This window comes from Phytophthora sojae (genome assembly GCF_000149755.1).
Source record: "Phytophthora sojae unplaced genomic scaffold PHYSOscaffold_2, whole genome shotgun sequence".
Lineage (NCBI taxonomy): Eukaryota > Oomycota > Peronosporomycetes > Peronosporales > Peronosporaceae > Phytophthora > Phytophthora sojae.
Genome location: NW_009258116.1, coordinates 2,294,762 through 2,313,386, shown reverse-complemented (window position 1 = coordinate 2,313,386; position 18,625 = coordinate 2,294,762). Strand labels below are relative to the sequence as shown.

The following is an 18,625-nucleotide window of genomic DNA, read 5'->3' as shown; positions in this document are numbered from 1 at the left end:
GTCGACAGCGCAGCGCTGTAAGCGCATCACATTGGCGGAGGCGACGCATGCGCGCGTGTCTTCGGTGCGGTGCTGTTGCTGGTCCGGTGCTGGCAGCGAGACAACTCGGATTGCAGGAATGTGGGAGGCATGGACGTCGGGTTTGCAAATGTGCGCCTCGCCGTTTACACCGGTGCAGAAACCGTCTGTCGAGGGTGTTTGCCTCGGGTTTTACTAAAGTGCAACTTCAACTTACGTCGGGTTTGGCAATGTGTGCACGCGTTTACGACGAGGGAGGAGCGTGGATAGGCTCCGCTGTCGGCGCTGGGCTGGCCATCTGCGGCGCGCTTGAATTACATGCAGATGGCGCCAGGCGAGCGGCTGGCCGACGACAAGCGGGCCTGAGACGCTGCAGCGTGATCGCCCAACCGACATAGAGCCCGGCTGGTGTTTTGGTGACCTGACAGGCTGCTTGCTTCATGCCTTGATGTAGCCATGTGTCGGTCAGTCGTTGAATTGCGTTGCACGCGTCTCGCAGGGGATCAGAGCCGGGACGAAGCGTCAAAAAGATATTGTCCACTTCCGCCGGACGCGTATTTATTCCGCCGGACGGACAGCAGGACTTACGTACACAGTCTAGTTTCGGTGATATCTTGGAGTTTGTAATTGCAGCCCATCACCCCACAATGTGACGACCTTCCCGCAGGACGGATGTCATCCGCGAGAAATGGCTTTGCTCCGCTGCGCTCCTGCGATAAAAAGATTCTCTCACCTGGCGAGAACAGTGCTCGGCTCGCTGGAATGCTCGTCGCTGGGCCCGCCTCCGCAAATACCGCGCGGCCCTGCTGCGCGGGCACCCCGCGCGGGTTTGCTGCGGCTACGCTCCTCGCAACCGCGAGCCTCCGTTGGTCCTCATCTAAATCACGTTCACCCCCCCTCGACCCCCATAAAAAAAACTGTGTACGTAAGCACTCCCCGGACACCGCAGGTAACATTGTAAGAGCGGTGCACGAGAGGAAGAGAGGCTTCTGCGTGCAGATTTTATTGGACAGGCAATCAGCGCACACGTACACTTCGAAATGGACTCCGTTGTTTTGTTTGAGCGGGGATACGCTTCTCAGGCGGAAGTGGCGGCCGGCCAGTGCTGAGACGGAACCTTCGCGTGCACCACAACTGCCCCATGAGCAAGTGGTTTGCCATTGGAGATGTATTACACGCTCGATGCATCGCCGTCGTTTCAATCGCGGCGAATAAACTTGGAGGGCATTTCCGCCTTCCGAGGCAAGCTGGCTCATACTACATGTAGTAGCGATACTAGACTAGTATAATATCAGGTAGTACCAAGTGATCTCTTGAACACGCTCAGCAGCTTGCCCACACACCCTCAGAAGAGAGAAATCCGACGTATAATCCATGGATGCGAACGCTTTATTTTCGACAGGGGAGTGGCCACCGGGCCTGCAATACAGGTATCGCTTGCACTGAACGAGCCGTGTTAAATCGTCAAGCACCGCCAACGTGTTGTTACTGAACATGAGCACCCAGAGTTTTTACCGGCAAATGGAAGCAACAATGGCACTTAAAAAGAGCAACGTCGTTCTGAACGAACAGCTCAAAAGCTGCTCGTAGCCGTGCTACCGCTGCCACTATTCCTGCCCACCACCTTCGCTGCGCCGTCGAAGGCCGCGATGTATCCGATCGCAGCTTCCAGCATTGTGGCGTAGTACCCAGTCTCTCCAATCATCAGCGCCGTGATCATTGTCTCGCTGATAAGATGGCGGGCCACGATCACACTGCGCAAACGGCAACGCGCCAGAACGAAGATGAAAATGGGCAGGAAATCGTCAGCAGCCATAGGCGTCGGCTGCTTCTGCGAGCTTGTCTTGGAACCAGCAGCAGCGTCCACACCATGCTCCCTAGCGTGCGTTTCGTAAATACACCGCGCCACCTCCACGAGCACTGCAGCCTTTTCAGACGGTAGCGAGTAGTTGTCCATCGAGTCGAACAGCGCAATCGCCGACTTCCACTCGGACGGCGATTGATGCGACGGCTGGATCTCCAGGAAGCTCTGTGGCTGAGCGGCAACGAGCGCGCGCAAACGCTCGAAGCGCTCTTCTTCCTCCTGCCGTTGACCGCGGCCCGGTCCAGTTCCAGCTCCCAGTAGTTGATAAATAATTTCTTGCAGCGGGATGAATGTACGCCGCTCTACTTTGTACAGGGCAGCACGACGAGCGAGAGCCCACTCATCATCAGTCGGCGCGCGTTTTCCGTTGAGCGCAGCATCTCCAAGCTCTCGGGGAGCGCTCGGGTCTGCCGCTTTGGCCAAATGCTCCATCACAAGCTCCAAAGACCGCTCCAGAAAGAACCGATAGTTCTTGAGTGCTAGCAGGCTGCGCGCATCTTGTAGGTTCGTAACATTCTGCAGCTCTTGAGGAGTAGCACCTAGTGAGCCTTCTCGAAGCTCCTGATCGCTATCCGATTCATTGCCGCTTGGCACCCAAGGTTCCGACAGTCGCGTCCAAGCTGATGTCCCCATCGCTGCGACGGACGAACCCGTCGGTTGAGCGTACTTCTGACGAAACATGACAAGGAAGCCGGCAATGTGCTGCCGCATGGACATGCTCGCTAGGAACTTATCACACGCGCGCAGCAGCGAGCGCAGCGTAGGAGACGCAGAGCTCACGGCACTCAGAACGCCACCAGGTTTCGCGTGCAGCGATGCCCACAGCCGAAGAACATCGCTACCGTTACTGCCACTACCGCCTCGGTGGCCACTTCTCCTTTGCCCCTGCGATGACGAAGACTCACTTTGGTCATCGAATTCTTCATCGTCACTGTAGTCGCCGCTTACTGCTCCTCCATGTGCGTGACTGATCCCACCCAAGTTGTCACGGAACGAGCTGCCGTCCAGTGCCATCGCCTCTGCACTAAGCAGTCTCCGTTGCGCCACACTCTCACGCAGGTCGAAGTACGGCTCAGGGCCCTCGGTCATCCCTTGCGGATGATACGAATCTCGACACAGCAGTGCATCTTCAATACAGTACATCCAGTTTTCACGGTCACGGAGCTGGGCAGCCTGTAGCAGCAGCGTGTAGTCCGGGCCCACTTGAATGGCGAAGCTGGCGTCGCGGCCACCAGCAACGTGAACGTCCACGTAATGCACTCGAGTCTGCGGGTGGAAGAGCAGCACTTCACCCTTGAGCTTCGAGCAACTGGAGTCTGTGTAGTAGCGCAGCACCGACTTCTCCAGCACGAAGTAGCGCGCCTTCCAGTTCTTGCGTACATGGCCTCGCTTGCGCAGCCAGCCGCTCATCGAGTCCAAGAACGCGTCGTCAAAGGCGCTAGAAGACGCGCCACTAGACAGCGCACTGCGCCCCGATCGCAAGCGTCGGTAGCGGACCCATTTCCGTCGTCGGACTCGCAGTCGCTTGCCCGACGCGCTGGCTGGCGACGAGGACGGCATCTCGCCCGAATGCGACGAAGACTGACTCATCGAGTCGATTGACCGGCCGCGCGAGCGCAGCGACGGCCGCGGAGTGAAGTGCGAGAAGCTCGAGGCGTACTGCCAGCCGTCCACGGCGTCGCTGGGGCTGTCCACGGGCACTTCAAGGTGCCACGGGCTCACCCACTCCCACCTGGGGCCCACTAACGCGCTCGACACGGACGTCGACGTGTTGTGCATCTCCTGCTGCCGCGCAGCTGCGGGCGCCCTGGACGCGCTCGTGGCCGAGCGACTGCGCTGCTTGTAGGCGGCAGTAGAAGCTCCTCCTGCCGCGGGCGGGTCGGGCAGCGAGATGTCCGGGAACGTGGAGGACGGGACCCACTCCAGCAGGACATCGTCGTCGTCATCTCCGACTCCTGCTGCACTATGTTCGTGGCCCCTGCGGCGACGGCGCGAGTGGCGCACCACGCGCATGTACTTGTCCGGGTCCAGCGGCAGCAAGTGGCCCTTGGCGCCCCAGCCCAGCACCATTTGGTAGCGCTGGTGCTCGAACACCTCCTCGGCCACGATCACGGGCCGCTTGCTATCATGCTGCTTGGTCTTGGTATTGGTATTGGTATTGGGCTTGGCTCGGCGCGCTCGGGCCGCGAGGGGCGCGGGCCCGAACAGGTCGCTGTCGTAGAGCGACGAGGGCGGCGGCGCGGGCGCGCTCTCCGCGGCCGGGGGCTTGTGCGCGTCCTGCTGCTGCGCCGGGAGCGCGCGCAGCTCCAGGAGGCTGCGGTTCTGGCTGCTGCTGCGGCCGCCCCCGGGCGCGTCCAGGAAGCTGAAGTTGGCGCCGCTGCTGTTGCTGCGGAGGCTCAGGAGGAAGCTGCTGGCGTCCAGGCTGCGCACGGAGGCGGAGGAGGCCGTGGCGCCCGAGCGGGAGGACGAGGGCGCGGACGCCACCGCCAGCCAGTAGCTCGCGTCGCGCGCGCTCACGGGCGGCGCCGAGTCCGCGTGAGGCGGCGGAGGCGGCGGCTTCATTCTCGGCATCACGAGTCTTACGCGAATGCGGAACGATCACTGGGTTCGAATCGACCAATGAGATGGCGAAGTCTCTGTAGTAGAGCGATAAAATGGGCTTTGTAGAGGGAGGTTGAAGTTGTTGTTGTTGTGACTTGTGATGAAGGTGCCTACCTGCCTTGCTAGTTGTTAAGCTGGACGTGGTGTAGGTAGAGCTACAGAGGAATCCGGCACCGCCCACTGCAGCAGAACGCTGGGCGACATCGTCCCACCGCCACACGATAAAGATCCGGCTTTTGATGCGTGATGCAACATGAATTTGGAGTGGATTAATCAATGTGTCGACGATGAAGTGACGACGGACAGCGCTGTGGTAACTCGGTCCCCGGCACGCCTGGATATTGCTGCGTACGTCTTTCAGTTCCTGCTTGGCTGCTGCCTTGAGCACACCAACTGGCTGCACTCGTGGCTGAAGACGAACCAATGTCCGCACCACAAGTTTGTACAGTAGTGCCTTGTCGATGGACTTTTTAAAGACGGAGTGCAGTGAGAGTGAGATCGAGCAAGTGCTCAAGCGGACGAGATGCAGGAGCCGGCTTTCGTGGCCCGAAAACTACTGTAAATGAAGAAAACTATCTTGAGGCGTTGCGAGCTCGAGAACGAATCGTAACCCTGGATAGCTGGAGAGAACCCTCTTCACATGAGGACTTCGTTTTGAATATGCGAGCATCTTGTATGATACTAACCTTTTCGCTTGTTTTGGCTAGATCTGTTTGTCATTGAAGACTACGCAACACACATTGACTCCTTGGCAACGATTCGATTGACCATACTTCTTCATGCATTCTGAGCGGGAATTCTCCAAATAGTCTGCAGCTCGCTTGTCTTGCAAAATAGATTGAGTAACAGTAAGAAGAAACATGACGCGAGCAGCAGCGTGGAGCGCCTGCAACCGGGTGCTGGACGAACGCTGGCACGAGTCTCAGTGGCAGGCGCACCGCGACCGCATCGAGTTCATCCAGTCGGCCAGCTCGGTATCCGCGCAGGCCTTTTCCTCCGCACTCGCAGCTTCCGCCCACCCTCACCGCATCCACACCAGTCGAGGCAACCGGAGCTCGTCCAGCCCCGTGAAGCTCGTGGCTCGGTCCAAGTCCCCCGCCGCAAAGTCTCGACAGAAGCAGATCGACCACGACAACCTCGTTCTCATCAAGAAGATCATCGCGCTGGACAACGCTAAAAGCTCCAAGAAGACGAAACCCAAAACTACTCGAAAATCATCCCATAGATACTCCCAAGCCACCGCGTGCGCTACAGCTCGAGGCCACGACAAGAACACCATTGCAGTCCCCAAACCACCTCATTCCAACCACGAATGCCCCCAACCGCTGCCAGAAATCCCGCAGTCGGCCGCTAGCCACGCACTGTACACGCGCGCTTCCGCGACCGTGAAGAACAACTTCGTCGAGTACAACGCGCCCACCATGATGCACGCGTCGAACACGACTTCGGCGGCTGCGCGCGTGCGATCCCGAGCTCAGTCGAAGATTCTGGACGAGAACAAGAAGATCCTCCGGCGGATCCTCAGCGCGCGGACGACAGTCGATCGCTCGGCGCTGCAGCAGCACGAGCAGAAGCACAACCGACTGCTCTCCATCATGTCACGGCATCACTCGACGTCCAAACTTCCTCAGGCTTCGCAGTCTCAAGCTCGGCCATTACGGACCTCGCGCAGCCAAAGCACTTTCGCTACCGAGGACGTCAGCGACTCAGTCATCCGCGTTGATCAAACTAGTCATCTCACGCAGCAAACAACCAAGCCCCGCCCTCGATCCGCTTCACACGCCTCGTCCAGAACTCGGATAGCAGCAGCGTATCCGCAGTCACTTCATACCGCGCGGAGAAGCACAAGCAGCGAGTCTCTAGTATCGAGGATACGGAAGATGACACTCGAATCTCAACGCGATGGCACGTAAACTCTGGTCAAACATCGGCATCCTTTTGAATCACATAGCAATTTTCTCCCTTTATTGTCGCCCTGTACTTCCTTCCCACTTCATCATCCAGACAGCGAATGTTTGTTACTGTACTTGTGCTAACTAACGCCGACAGCCTAGAGCTTAGAGCTCGACTCCGCCTTCCCAGTCGTTCGGACACATCCGCTGGAACGTGAGTCGGATCGGGGTTTGCGCTGTCAGCTTGGCGAAGAACTTAGTGAGCACGGTCCCAGACCCCTCCAGACCGAGGTCCGACACGTACGAGTCGCCCACACGAATCAACACGTCGCCGAGACGCACGTCGCGGAAGCTCTTGCACGTGCTGCGCTCCGTGTTCAGCAGCATGCGCAGGAAGAGCTGCGGCTCCTGGTTCCGGTCGTCGAACTCGAACTCGTTCTCCTCCGTGTAGACCCGCTGCACCGAGAACGCAAACTCGCCCGACTTCCACGTCACGTCGTAGAAGCACGACGGGTCCATCACAAAGGTGGACGAACCGCTCGATAGTCCCGACAGCACGCCAATCGACGGTGGTAGCTGGTTTTTCAGATCCATGGGCGCCCGAGCACGAGATCGACGAACGTAACTGGACACCGACGTCGTGGATGATGGAGGGGGCACACGATCGCGCGTACGGCCTGTGGTGGCTGGGGCTGGTGGACGGCCGGCGCGGGATCGCGGGAATGCCGACGACGCTGGCGCGTACGACATGGGCGCTGGCTTGGGCTTTGGAGAGGTCTTACCGCTTGCTGACGAAACAGGGGAGCCGAAGTCTGAAAACGAGGTGCTGCTGGCACGCCCCAGTGCTAAGAAAGCCAGATCCCTCGCTGTCAGCCTCGACGCTGGTTGGGGGTCATCGTCATCCTCTTCTTCATCAACGGTGGATAGCTCGGATGCTGGAGGGGGAGGTACCTCTTCGTCTTCGTCTTCAGACTCCTGGTTGCTGACAATCATTGGCTTCTCTGGTAGAATTTCCTCCTCGCTGTCGGATTCTACGTCCACTTCCAGCACGTGAGCATTGAACATCGAATAGCCAGACGACATGTACTCCGAGTCCGTGTCGAAGTCGGAGCGCTCGTAGAGACTGTCGTCTGAGTCGTAGTCTGCCGCTCCATCATCAACTTCGTCTTCCGAGCTAAAGGTTGGGTCGTTGGGTTTCGGCACCACGGACGGCAATGGCGTCTGCACCGCTACAGGCGACGGCGGTGAGGCCGGTTCGGCCAACTTCTCCTTGACTGTCTCTTGCTTTGCAGTCTCCTGGTTGTCTGACTCGGACGAGTGTCCTTCAGCATCTGTCTCAGCCGCAGCAACCTCCGCAATGTCCACGACCTCCGGTGTGTCATCAACCGGTTCTTCCTCCTTTGGCTGCTCCGGCTCAGCAGCTTTCGGCGCGCTGTCCTGCCCACTCGAGCCGCGTCGACGAGGGATGATGTCGTCAAAAGCCGAGATCTTAATGTCCGACTTGGGCGGCGGGTTGTTGATGGAGCTGCGTCGAGGGCGACCCACGGGTGACGTCGGGATGGCCTGCGCAATGTCCTCATAGGCCGAGAGCTTGATGGCCGAGCTCGGAGGGTTCTCCAGCGACCCGGAGCGTCGTCCACGCGTGGCCGCGGCAATGGGGGACGCCGGGCCCGCGCCCTTCGCTCGGGCGTTGATCTCCTGCTCTCGGTGGCGCAAATGCCGCGCCTGTCGGAGCTTCCTCTCAGCCTCCTTCTCCTTCTTCTTCTCGTTCTCCTTTTCCTTCTCCATCTTCTCCTTCAGTTCGATGGACTCCCTCGTGTTCTCATGTCCTTCGAATCGCACGCGGGAGCTGGGCGCCCTCGGCACGCCGGACCTCAAAGCCGACGGTGGGGGGTTCATGCTGCTGTATGTGGAGCTGGGGGGCACGCGGTGTCTGGCCTTGTTGTCTTCCTCTCGGTGAGGGGTCTTGGACTCCGGCGCGCGGCCGCTTCTACTATGGTAGGACCCCGTCATGGGGGGTCTCGTGTTCGAGTAGACCAGGTAGGGCGACGACATGGGTGGGGGTCCTCCATTCAGAGGGTCCGCGTTGTCCTGCAGACTACCTTGGGCGTACTTGGACCTGCTCTTATACTGCTGCGCGTAGTGTCTCGACGACGACGAAGAAGAAGAGGTAGAACCCCCCACCCTCGACTCTGGCGGTGGGTACTTGTGATGGTGATACTTGGACGACGGAGGGGGCGGCGGCATCCGTCTAGAGGACGGAGGAGGAGGCGGTAGGCCGTGGTGCCGTATGGTAGAGGGCGGCCCCACCGCGTAGCTGCTCTTGGAGGTAGAAGACCCTACCATGTCCTCCACGCGCACACTTCGCACAGGCGGCCGGTGCATGGCGCTGCGGTACTCGGACGACGGGATGTAGTTGCTGCTGCTGCTGGCCGTGGACGCCGAGACGCTGCCCGGCGCGTTGCGCGCGAGTCGCCGCTGCGCGCGCTCCAGCTTGTAGCGGATCTGGTCCATCATGGCGCGCTCGGCGGTCAGCGGCGCGTCGGCCGTTGCCGTTGCCGTTGCCGTTGCAGTGCTGCGGCTGCGGCTGCTCGGGTGCATCACGACGAACGAGCGCTGGACGCTGCAGTGGCTGGGAAATGCGCGACTGCGGGCGCGCGGGAGGCCCGGGCTTCTCTTCTCTGCGCAGCCCTAGCAGTAGGGGTAGAACCATCGGGTTGCGCTGACAGAGGGATATGTAGGTTTCGCCTCTGCCGTGGTGGGGCGAGTAATGACGGTTTTACCCCCCCCCCCCTATCGGCAACTGCGACTGGGAGAGATTCGAACGCCCCCCACTTCAACCGGAAGTTGCCTTTTTGTGATTGGCGAGGAATTTTGGCCCAGCGGTTTGGCGGTTGGTTACGCTCTGGATACTGTGACGTAGCGCGCGGCGAGCATGGCACTGCAGTGCACAAAGTAATGTGGCAGGCAGGCAGTTAGTCGACGGCAACGCCCGCGCTTTCGGTTGCCGCGAGGTTTCGACACGCGCCTTTGGGCGGTCGTTGGTGGTTGCTTCTTGTTGATGGTTGCACTCTGTTATGTATTATTAATAGTACTGCCGCGGTTGGAGGAGGGGGAGGGTGTTGGGCGCAGGTGTCGCAATGGCGCTGTCGCATTTCGACAGACACTTTGCTGCCACGAACTAACACGATGGGCGTCTCCATCTGTCTTGAGACGGACAGAGGGTCAATCGACTTTGAACGACAGTACTCGAGCAGAGCAGAATTTGATCGGGGCCGAGCCATTAGGGGATTTTCGTGTGGCCTGTGCGTGTAGCTTGGCCGAGTGATACTTGCCGATGAAGTTTATGGAGCGGCGAGGTGGTTTGAGCGAGGCGCTGGTTTGCACATTGAGGCATCCGTTGAAGCCCGTCATGGTCGACAATGCATCAGCGTACGATGCGTGAGGCTTATTCCTAGTGTTCGCGCAAAGAGCAATTGTATAGCAAGCGTTAGTATTCAGGAACTGTTTGTTCTTGTACTAGTGTATCGAGCGCTTCCATAGAATTCCGTTCGTCTGGAAGCTCACTCTGTCTGAGAAAGCTAACTAAAAGTTCTTCTTCTCTGGGTGATATTTATGAGCTGTTACTTTAGCACTATTCGGCTGTTGCCCACCTACAGCCCCTGTTCACCCGTCATGAGCCCTGTTCTGCTGTTGCTTTCTGTTTAACCTGCTACTTTCTTCATGGATTTCTCCTGAGATGTGTGTGGACTGTGGATTACAGACCCCAGCAATAAATCTTACTCCGAGCTGTGGGGGCAGGCCCATTCGCAGGAATGCTCGGCAATGGTTTCCGCCTCTGGAAATTCCGGGCGGCCCTAATTTGCGAGTACAGTAGGGTTTTCTTCGGCTACGTGCCCTTGCAATCGCTCACTACCTTCTGCTACATGAATTTACTTAAGTACAGCGCTATTGTTTTACTTCTGTATCCTACGGATTCTCAATAGCAAAGAGCAGTCCATTTGCAAGTTACTAGCTATGGGAGTTGCCGATGTACGTTTGACTGAAGTGCTTTGGATGAAGCGGTTTTGAATTATCGAAGCGAATCGCAGCTTGAGCCCGCAACTGGCGTTTAATCTAAAATACTACGTAGTATTTGTTGGAGAACAACAGCAGACCAGGGTCCTTGACAGGTCAGTAGGTACCAACAGCTCGACAGTGCTGGAACAACAGGTATTAATTATTTTCCTTCTTCGCTTCTCGAAGCTACAACCCAACTTTTATCGCCTTAAATCCATTGTAAGTGCGTGAAAGATGGATTCCGCTTTGGGGGACAGCATCGCGATATATTACAAGCAACTTTTGTCTGTTGAATCGCGAGCACGTTTGCAGAGTTCATTATTTATCCACCGATGGATTGCCCACTTGGGTATTCACATTTCATGTGTAAACTAAACCACAAAACTACATTGTTATTGGAAGCAACGTTAGTGCTATTTTGAAGCGGTTCGCTACCGACAACACTGGAAGGTCTCCCAAAAGTCTTTATGCGTGGATATGTCTAACCAGTGTGGAGGTGGACGAGATGCAACTGTATAGATGAATATTGCTATTTTCCTAACAGATCTCGAGCAAAGTTCGTCTTCTTAGGTTTCATTGTCACCGTTTTCGAATTACCCCCTTGTCGCCAGTTTCGGTAATATTCCTTGGCGCAGGGCTGACCATGAAACAATTAGCTCCGATCGAGGCCCCGCAGATCGCGACGACGATGACGGAAATGGCTCCTTGGATAATCTTCATTATATCTTGATTGTGGCTGACGTCCGTGATCACTTCGAGTCGAATTGAAGAATGAACACGGAAGTGCGGCGCTGACAGTGGCCGAAGTAACTCCCAACTCATAACATGCAAACACACTGCGTTGCTGGAATCCATCGACTTTCATCTCCGCACTATCGTGTTTACCCTTCAATTCACCTCGAAGTGATCACGCCGCAAGCACCAACTATAATATAAACTGAAGATTGTGCAAGGACCCCCTTCAACACGTGTCATCAGAACTGCAAAGTGCATCGGCTCCTCGGGCGTCTCGTTGCAGCAAGACTGCGGTTGTTTAGCACATGCACGAGAAGGAAAGTGTGGGTTTTAGCGATCTTGAAGCGCACTCCTATGGGCAGCCAAACCGTATCGACGGCAGCAAAACTTGATTCGACGGAGGCGTCGTCACCGGCGGATTAAGTACATGCATGTTAACATCACTGCGAAATCGATTCCTTGGTCGATTTCCTCCTGAACGAGTTCTACAAAGGAAGGCGATTGATTTATTTTATGTTATTCTCCATCAATCGGATTCTGGCAAATTGAGGCAAGAAGTTTCGGCGTGACTTCTTCCTCTAATTCTGAAATTCGCTTGGCACTTAAGAAGGATGGAGGCGCTGCAGCTCGAGCTTCCATCTTCCGACGCCCCTTGTCTGGAACTACAGTGCTTGATTATCGGGAATTGGTCCAGCGGCACGTTCTCGATGATGAACAAGTCGGACCGAGTTCGAGACCTACAACTAAGACTAAAGAAACTCAAGTTTGACCACGACTTGGACGTCCGCGTCGATGGGTTGTACATCTACCGCGCTCGACAGACGAACAAGCGGCGTTTCTCCTCTACTACAACGGAATGGTTAAAGGAGGCCAACGACATCCAGCAAGTGAAGAACGGGAACAAGTACTTTGTCCCTCGATGGACCCGTGAAAAGCTCGACCCCGAGAACACGATCGGAGACGCGTTCCCCTCTCTCGAGCCCGACTGCATCCACGTGCTGGTGTCACCGCCTGAAAGCTTTTCCTTCCAGCGAACGCAAGACCAGCAGCTCCTGCTTCCGTTCCAACAAGCCGCGAGGAGACTAAAGAACGCAGTGGAGGTGGTCGAGCTTGTACAACTCGTGAAGAAGTACAGTGCCGTCGAGAGACCGCCGTTTATTCTGCTGCAGGGCTCGGCTGGAGAGGGCAAGACGCAGACGGCCTTCAACTTGATGGCCAGAGATGATGTTGAGGTCTTTTGCGTTCCCTGCTCGCAAATGCCATGGGAGTTTGCCGATCGCTTTGAAGCGTTCAAGTGCTGTCTGGAGACGGACCTCCCAGAAGTCGGCGAAGCGACCGCCTCTGATCTCTCGAAGCGGCCGCTATTGTACACTTACGGGTTCATTTGTGCCATGTTGACTGGGTCGTCCGAGTTCACTGGCCCGCGAACGCGTGAAGAAGTTTTGGTCGCGCTGGAGTTGTGGCGAGCGCAAGGTCCTGGCAAATGTTGCGTGTTTTTCCTGGATGAAATCCCCGCTCTGTGGTCTGAGGACAGGGAAAACCGTGTACTAAAGTACCGTATGATGACGAATGTGTTTCGGTCCTTGGGCATCGTGGCTATACTGAGTGCTACGCATGCCCCCGCCGGCGACTTGCTCCAGATTGCGAGAGGTTTGACAGGCGATCGCGAGTTTTGGGGCGTGGTTTTCCCCCGATTCCCCCGATTCCAAGACCCGGCAATGAGCTCTGTTCGCTACGATTTACGGTTAATCATTGCGCGTAGCCGACCGTTGTTCGCCAAAGTGGCGCTGGAATACGTGCTAGAGAACCCTCTGGATGACGAAACCAGTTTGGCAGTTTACTTGGACAAGATGGCGAAATTTCTGGCTCGAGGTGGACGCATTGATCCAGACTTCTGTGGCCAGGTCTGTATGTTTTACGCCGCTTGTTACATCGGCAAATACAATGGTTTCTGCCGAATCGTTGGTCATTACGCTCGTCTTCGCGACTCGGACAAGTTTGAGCTGTGGATCAATACCAACGGAGACCTACTGAAGAAGGTGGAAAAGGGACTGGTGGGGTGGTATTGCTGTTGTTTCCTCCCGACGCCAGCGCAAGACTCGCTCCTGCATCTCTGCTTGACAGGCGGCAAAGGGTTTAGCGCCTTCAAAGACAGGATAGTGGAGAATATGTCATTCACTGCTGCTGTCAACAAGGAGTGGCGGATTAACAACACATTCGATTTCTCCCGTGATACTGGCGCACCTCGACTGGAAGCACTGGCATCAGGAGCGATTGTAGCAGCAAGCCACCACAACGGGTTTGCCGGCATTTCGTTTGTGAGTCTGTTCACGGGTTTGATGTACGAGCTGAACATGCAGAAGTCGAGCGATGTCCAACTGCGTCTTCCGGCCAATGTGCGGAGTTTCTCTCTTCTCTCTTTGCGCCGTTCTTGGCTCCACCGAACGCCAAGTGGCCAAGTTTCCTGACGGAGATGGCTTTGAAGTTGGGGACTCTCGCGCTTGACGTTCAAGGACAAAGGAGACATCAGCTTCTTGGACGGCAAAGTCTCCGTTGAGTGCATTTCTCCGCGTCGCCCGATCAGCCAAGGGATTATGCGGAGACTGCTGACGTGGGTCCCTGACGACAGTGCGGTCCATTTGGTGGTGACGCACTCGCTTCAACGACACTACTTCCGTAGTCGACAGCACCGTCTGGACGGTGGTAAGCCTGTGTACGAAAACATCCGCAAGGACCTCCCGAAGTCGCTACGTGACGCGCACTTTTACCGTATCGGCGTTCTGTCGGGACTCGGGGAGAAAGATGGGAGTTGGGAGATGTGGCGTAGCGATCTAGAGGAGATTCGAGGCATGGAGAATGCGTATCCTAACGACGGGCTGCACATGTGAAAATTTCTGCTTTCTATTAATTTCCAACTCATTACGTGTAAGCCGACTGCGTTGCTGTGATCCATCGATCCAACGCGGCACTTTCGTGTTCACTCTTTAATTCGACTCGAAGCGGTCATGGACGCCAGCCCACAAGCACCAGCCCCCGAGATATACTCCAGTAATGAAGATTGTCCAAGGAGTCATTTCCGTCATCGTCGCCGCGACCTGTGTGGCCTCTGCTAGAGCTAATTGTTTTATGGTCATCCCTGTGCCAAACCCCAAGGCCCAACCCGTCCATTTTCAGGAATATTTGACCGACTTGTAATCACCTGGACTGCCAAGACTGGACTGTAGAGATATTACCGAAACTGGGTTCAAACGCAAACCAAAATCAACTAATACGAGTGTACGATTTCCGAAGTAAGTCGTTCTACCATGATATTACTTAAAGCACGGATCACACCTACCTTAGATGGTGTAGATTTAGCGTGCTGTCGACTACGGAAGTAGTGTCGTTGAAGCGAGTGCGTCACCACCAAATGGACCAAACTGTCGTCTGGGATCCATGTCAGCAGCCTCCGCATATTCCTTGGCTGATCGGGCGACGGGGAGAAATGCACTCAACGGAGACTTTGCCGTCCAAGAAGCTGATGTCCCCTTTGTCCTTGAACGTCAAACGTGAAAGCGTCCCCAACTTCAAAGCCATCTCCATCAGGAAACTGGGCCACTTGACATCCGATGGCGCGAGGAACGGGGTCCAGAGGGAAGACACGAACTCCACCACATTGGCGGGAAGACGCAGCTGAACATCGCTCGACTTGTGCATATTCAGTTCATGCAATAAACCCAAGAAGAGATCCACGAAAGACATACCAGCAAACCCGTCGTGGTGACTTGCTGCTACAATCGCTCCTGATGCCAGTGCTTCCAGTCGAGGTGAGTCGATATCACGGGAGAAGCAGAACGTATAATCTTCGCTGTCCTCGAGAGCATCCGTTAAGGACATATTGTCCACTAAGCGTATTCTGTCTTTGAAGGCGCAGAATCCTTTGCCACCTGCCAGACAGAGATGCAGGAGAGGGTCTTGCTCTGATGTCGGAAGGAAACTACAGCAATTCCACTTCACCATTCTATCTCCCTCTTTCTTCAGTAGGTCTCCGTTGGTATTAATCCACAGCTCAAACGTGTCAGAGTCGCGTAGACGAGCGTAGTGCCCGACGATTCGGCGCACCTTGTTGTACTTGCCAACGTAACTAGCGGCAAGAAAGAGAGCAACTTGACCACACAGGACCGGATCAATGCGTTTATCACGAGCCAACACTTTCGCCAAATTATCCAAGTAGCCTATTAGGCTCGCGTCGCTATCGAGTGGGTTCTCCCGCACATGTTCCAGCGCCACCTTGGCGAACAGAGGGCGGCTACGACCGATATTTCCACGTAAATCATACCGGACAGAGCTCATTGCCGGGTCTTAGAACCGGGGAAACAACGGGAACACCACGCCCCAAAACTCACGATCATCTCTTGAACTTCTCGTGATCCGAAGCAAGTCGCTGGCGGGTCCGTGCTTGGCACTCAGGATAGCCACAATGCCCAGCGATTGGCAAATATTTGTCATCATTCGGTACTGCGGGACGCTTTTTCCCAGTACCTAGACGACAGAACAGGGATGTTATCCAGGAAAAATACACAATACTTGCCATTCGCCCGTTCTCGCCACATTTCCAGTGCAGCCAAAACTTCGTCGCGCGTTCGAGGGCCAACGAACTCGGACATCCCAGTCAGCACGGCCCAAATGAAGCCGTATGTGTACAATAGTGACTGCTTCGAGAGATCCGAGGCGGTCGCTTCACCCACGTCACCAACGTCTTTCTCCAGACAACCGCGGAATGCCCTGAATCGATCAGAAAACTCCCATTCTACGTCCTGGCACGGGACGTAGAAGACTTCCACGTCGTCCCGAGCCATCAAGTTGAAGGCCATTTGCGTATTGCCCTCTCCAGCCAAGGCCTGCAACAGGATAAACGGTGGTCTCTCGACTGCACTGCACTTCTTCACTAGCAGCACAAGCTCCACCACCTCGATCGAGTTCTTCAGTCTGCTCGCGGTTTGTTGGAATGGACGCAAGAGCTGGTGGGCTCGGTACCGACTAAAGACAAATCTTTGTGGTCGAGACACTAGCACATGGACGCAGCCTTGCTCGATAGAGGGGAACGCGTCTCCGATCGTGCTCTCGGGGTCCAGCTTGTGGCGTGTCCACTGAGGAACTTCGCACTCATCCCCCTCCTTACCTGTACATCGTTATCCTGCTTCAACCATTCCGATATGCTAGGTTGAAAAAAACCGAACTTGTATGTGACTTGGGCGCGGTAGACGCACAAACCGTCGACTCGGATCTCCAGGTTGTGGTCAAACTTGAGCTTCTTCACTCTCAGCCGCAGGTCTTGAATTAGGTCCGACTTCTTCATCTTCATCGAGAAGGTGCTGCCGAGCCGATCCCCAACAACCAAACACTGCAGATCCAGCTCTTCTTCTGAGCCACGTCCATCAGTCGACATGGGCTCGTTTTCTCTTACGACAAGGTGGAGCTTCCGATGCCCCAACGCAATCGGTGTGAAGTGCTGAAGTAGCTCGGCACTTGGAGCGAGAGCTGACACGCATACTCTGGCGATTGCATCCTCGTCCCCGCTCGTTAGAGCGTCCACGACAACTGCATCGACAGACATCCAGTCCCCATTGTCTTGCTTGGCAAGGAAAATCTGCACTTGAGACGGTTTAGTGAGCTCGCTTGACTTTTTAATGGCTGCAGCGAGAGCTTCGACGTCGCTGCCTGGCTGGACGACGACACTTTGCGGGTATCCTCGGTCCCCGACGAGAATGTAGTTGAGCTGCATCCCAACCTCGGCCTCCAAGGAGGTGATGATCAGACTGCAAATTCCGGAGATGTTTCGCCCCCTTCAGTCCAAGCAAACACTTTCCTTGCAATTTCGGATCCGTATTCAACAGATCTGGGAAAGTGACTCGACCTTGTCCTTCGCGTTGTGCCGTTAACATGCTCGCATCGCTCTACGACGTGGTGTTCTCTGTTGCCTCCCTCGCCGCGCTCTATGCGGCGTGGCGAGTTGGCTCCAGAGTGTACTCGCAGCGTATCATCGATGTCGCACTCGCCAACCAGAAGCTGCACAGCCCGCCATCGACGATCCCCTTGCTTGGCAACACGCTCGACGCCTTGTTCCTGCAGAAGACGCGATTCTGGGACTGGATCGCCGAGCAGAGCGAGCTCAGCGGGGGCAAACCGTGGGTGCTGCGTCTCGTCGGTCGACCCACGACCCTCGTGTGCACGTCGCCCGAGGCGCTGGAGGATATCTTCAAGACGCACTTCGACACGTTCGAACGCGGCGCCGACCTTCGAGACCTTCTCTACGACTTCTTCGGTGATGGGATCGTCGGTGCCGACGGCGAGAACTGGCAGAAGCAGCGTCGTGCTGCGAGCCACGACGAGAGCGCTGCGTGACGCCATGGCCACAGTCGTGAAGGAGAAGGCGCTGCACCTACGCGACGCGTTGGCCAAGTGCGCGAAGGAGGGACGCACCGTGGACATGAAGTCGCTGCTGGAGAAGTTCTCAGGCGACACGTTCACCAAAATCGCCTTTGGGGTCGATCTCAATGGGATGGAGAGCGATCATCCGTTCAACAAAGCAGTGGACGTCATGTCGGAGACGCTGGACTCGCGACTGCTCTCGCCCACTTGGCTGTGGAAGATGAAGCGGTTCCTGAACGTCGGAGACGAACGCAAGCTCAAGGAAGCCTGCGCTATCGTGCACGAGTTGACCCACCAAGTCATGACCGAGTCGATGCAGCAGCAGCAGAAGAAGAAGAACAAGAACAAGAGTGACGTGCTCACTCTTCTCTTGGACTCGAGTGGCGACTTGGACGTTGCAGTCGTGCGCGACGCCGTTATGAACTTCTTGCTGGCAGGGAAGGACTCGACCATCTTCAGCTTGTCGTGGATTCTGGTCAATCTCAACCGGCACCCGGAGGTGCTGCGGAACGAGATCAACGAAAAGCTTCCAGGCCTTGTGTCTGGAGAGATGGACGCTCCAACCATGGACGACTTGAAGGACCTGACGTACGTGGAGGCAGTGGTGAAGGAGAGCCTCCGTCTGCACGGGATCGCCACGACCCGCGTCCCGAAAAAGTCGATCATCTTGAGCGACGGCACCTTCGCGCCCGCCGGCTGCGCAGTCATGATGCCAGCCTACGCCTCCGCTCGATTGACGAGTGTGTGGGGTGAGGACGCCTCGGACTACAAGCCCGAGCGATGGATCGACCCCGGGTCAAGCCGGTGTCGCCGTTCAAGTTCGGCACCTTCATCGCTGGCCCTCGCCAGTGCGTCGGCATGCGCTTCGCTCTGCTGGAAATGCGCTTGGTCACCGCCGTGCTCTTCAGCCGCTTCGACCTCAAGACGGTCAAGGACCCATTCGAGATCTCGTACGAGTACGCGTTCACACTGCCAATCAAGGGGCCTCTTCTTGATGTCACCGTGCGGGCTGTATCTGCTGCGTGAGTACTGTAGGAAACTGGAA

The 18,625-nt window shown here is 56.3% G+C and overlaps 6 protein-coding genes across 6 annotated transcripts; 3 read left to right on the top strand and 3 right to left on the bottom strand.

Moving 5' to 3' along the window:
- Nucleotides 1–1,591: 1,591 nt before the first annotated feature.
- PHYSODRAFT_556164 (hypothetical protein) lies at nucleotides 1,592–3,952 on the bottom strand (the record flags this gene model as incomplete). Its single annotated transcript, XM_009520432.1, has 2 exons — nucleotides 1,592–2,767; nucleotides 2,831–3,952. 2 exons carry the CDS (start codon nucleotides 3,950–3,952, stop codon nucleotides 1,592–1,594), a joined length of 2,298 nt encoding a protein of 765 aa, XP_009518727.1.
- Nucleotides 3,953–5,343: 1,391 nt separating this feature from the next.
- On the top strand, nucleotides 5,344–6,396 carry PHYSODRAFT_479686 (hypothetical protein; the record flags this gene model as incomplete). The annotated part of the gene is made up of 2 exons (XM_009520431.1): nucleotides 5,344–6,098; nucleotides 6,216–6,396. 2 exons carry the CDS (start codon nucleotides 5,344–5,346, stop codon nucleotides 6,394–6,396), a joined length of 936 nt encoding a protein of 311 aa, XP_009518726.1.
- Nucleotides 6,397–6,540: 144 nt separating this feature from the next.
- On the bottom strand, nucleotides 6,541–8,976 carry PHYSODRAFT_481221 (hypothetical protein; the record flags this gene model as incomplete). Its single annotated transcript, XM_009520430.1, has 1 exon — nucleotides 6,541–8,976. One exon carries the CDS (start codon nucleotides 8,974–8,976, stop codon nucleotides 6,541–6,543), a length of 2,436 nt encoding a protein of 811 aa, XP_009518725.1.
- A 2,804-nt stretch (nucleotides 8,977–11,780) lies between these two features.
- PHYSODRAFT_295836 (hypothetical protein) lies at nucleotides 11,781–13,637 on the top strand (the record flags this gene model as incomplete). Its single annotated transcript, XM_009520429.1, has 1 exon — nucleotides 11,781–13,637. One exon carries the CDS (start codon nucleotides 11,781–11,783, stop codon nucleotides 13,635–13,637), a length of 1,857 nt encoding a protein of 618 aa, XP_009518724.1.
- A 970-nt stretch (nucleotides 13,638–14,607) lies between these two features.
- On the bottom strand, nucleotides 14,608–16,933 carry PHYSODRAFT_324649 (hypothetical protein; the record flags this gene model as incomplete). Its single annotated transcript, XM_009520428.1, has 5 exons — nucleotides 14,608–15,457; nucleotides 15,530–15,613; nucleotides 15,691–16,137; nucleotides 16,216–16,330; nucleotides 16,423–16,933. 5 exons carry the CDS (start codon nucleotides 16,931–16,933, stop codon nucleotides 14,608–14,610), a joined length of 2,007 nt encoding a protein of 668 aa, XP_009518723.1.
- Nucleotides 16,934–17,091: 158 nt separating this feature from the next.
- On the top strand, nucleotides 17,092–18,606 carry PHYSODRAFT_310768 (hypothetical protein; the record flags this gene model as incomplete). The annotated part of the gene is made up of 3 exons (XM_009520427.1): nucleotides 17,092–17,521; nucleotides 17,544–18,329; nucleotides 18,359–18,606. The coding sequence occupies 3 exons, from the start codon at nucleotides 17,092–17,094 to the stop codon at nucleotides 18,604–18,606; spliced, it is 1,464 nt and encodes a 487-aa protein (XP_009518722.1).
- Nucleotides 18,607–18,625: the final 19 nt, after the last annotated feature.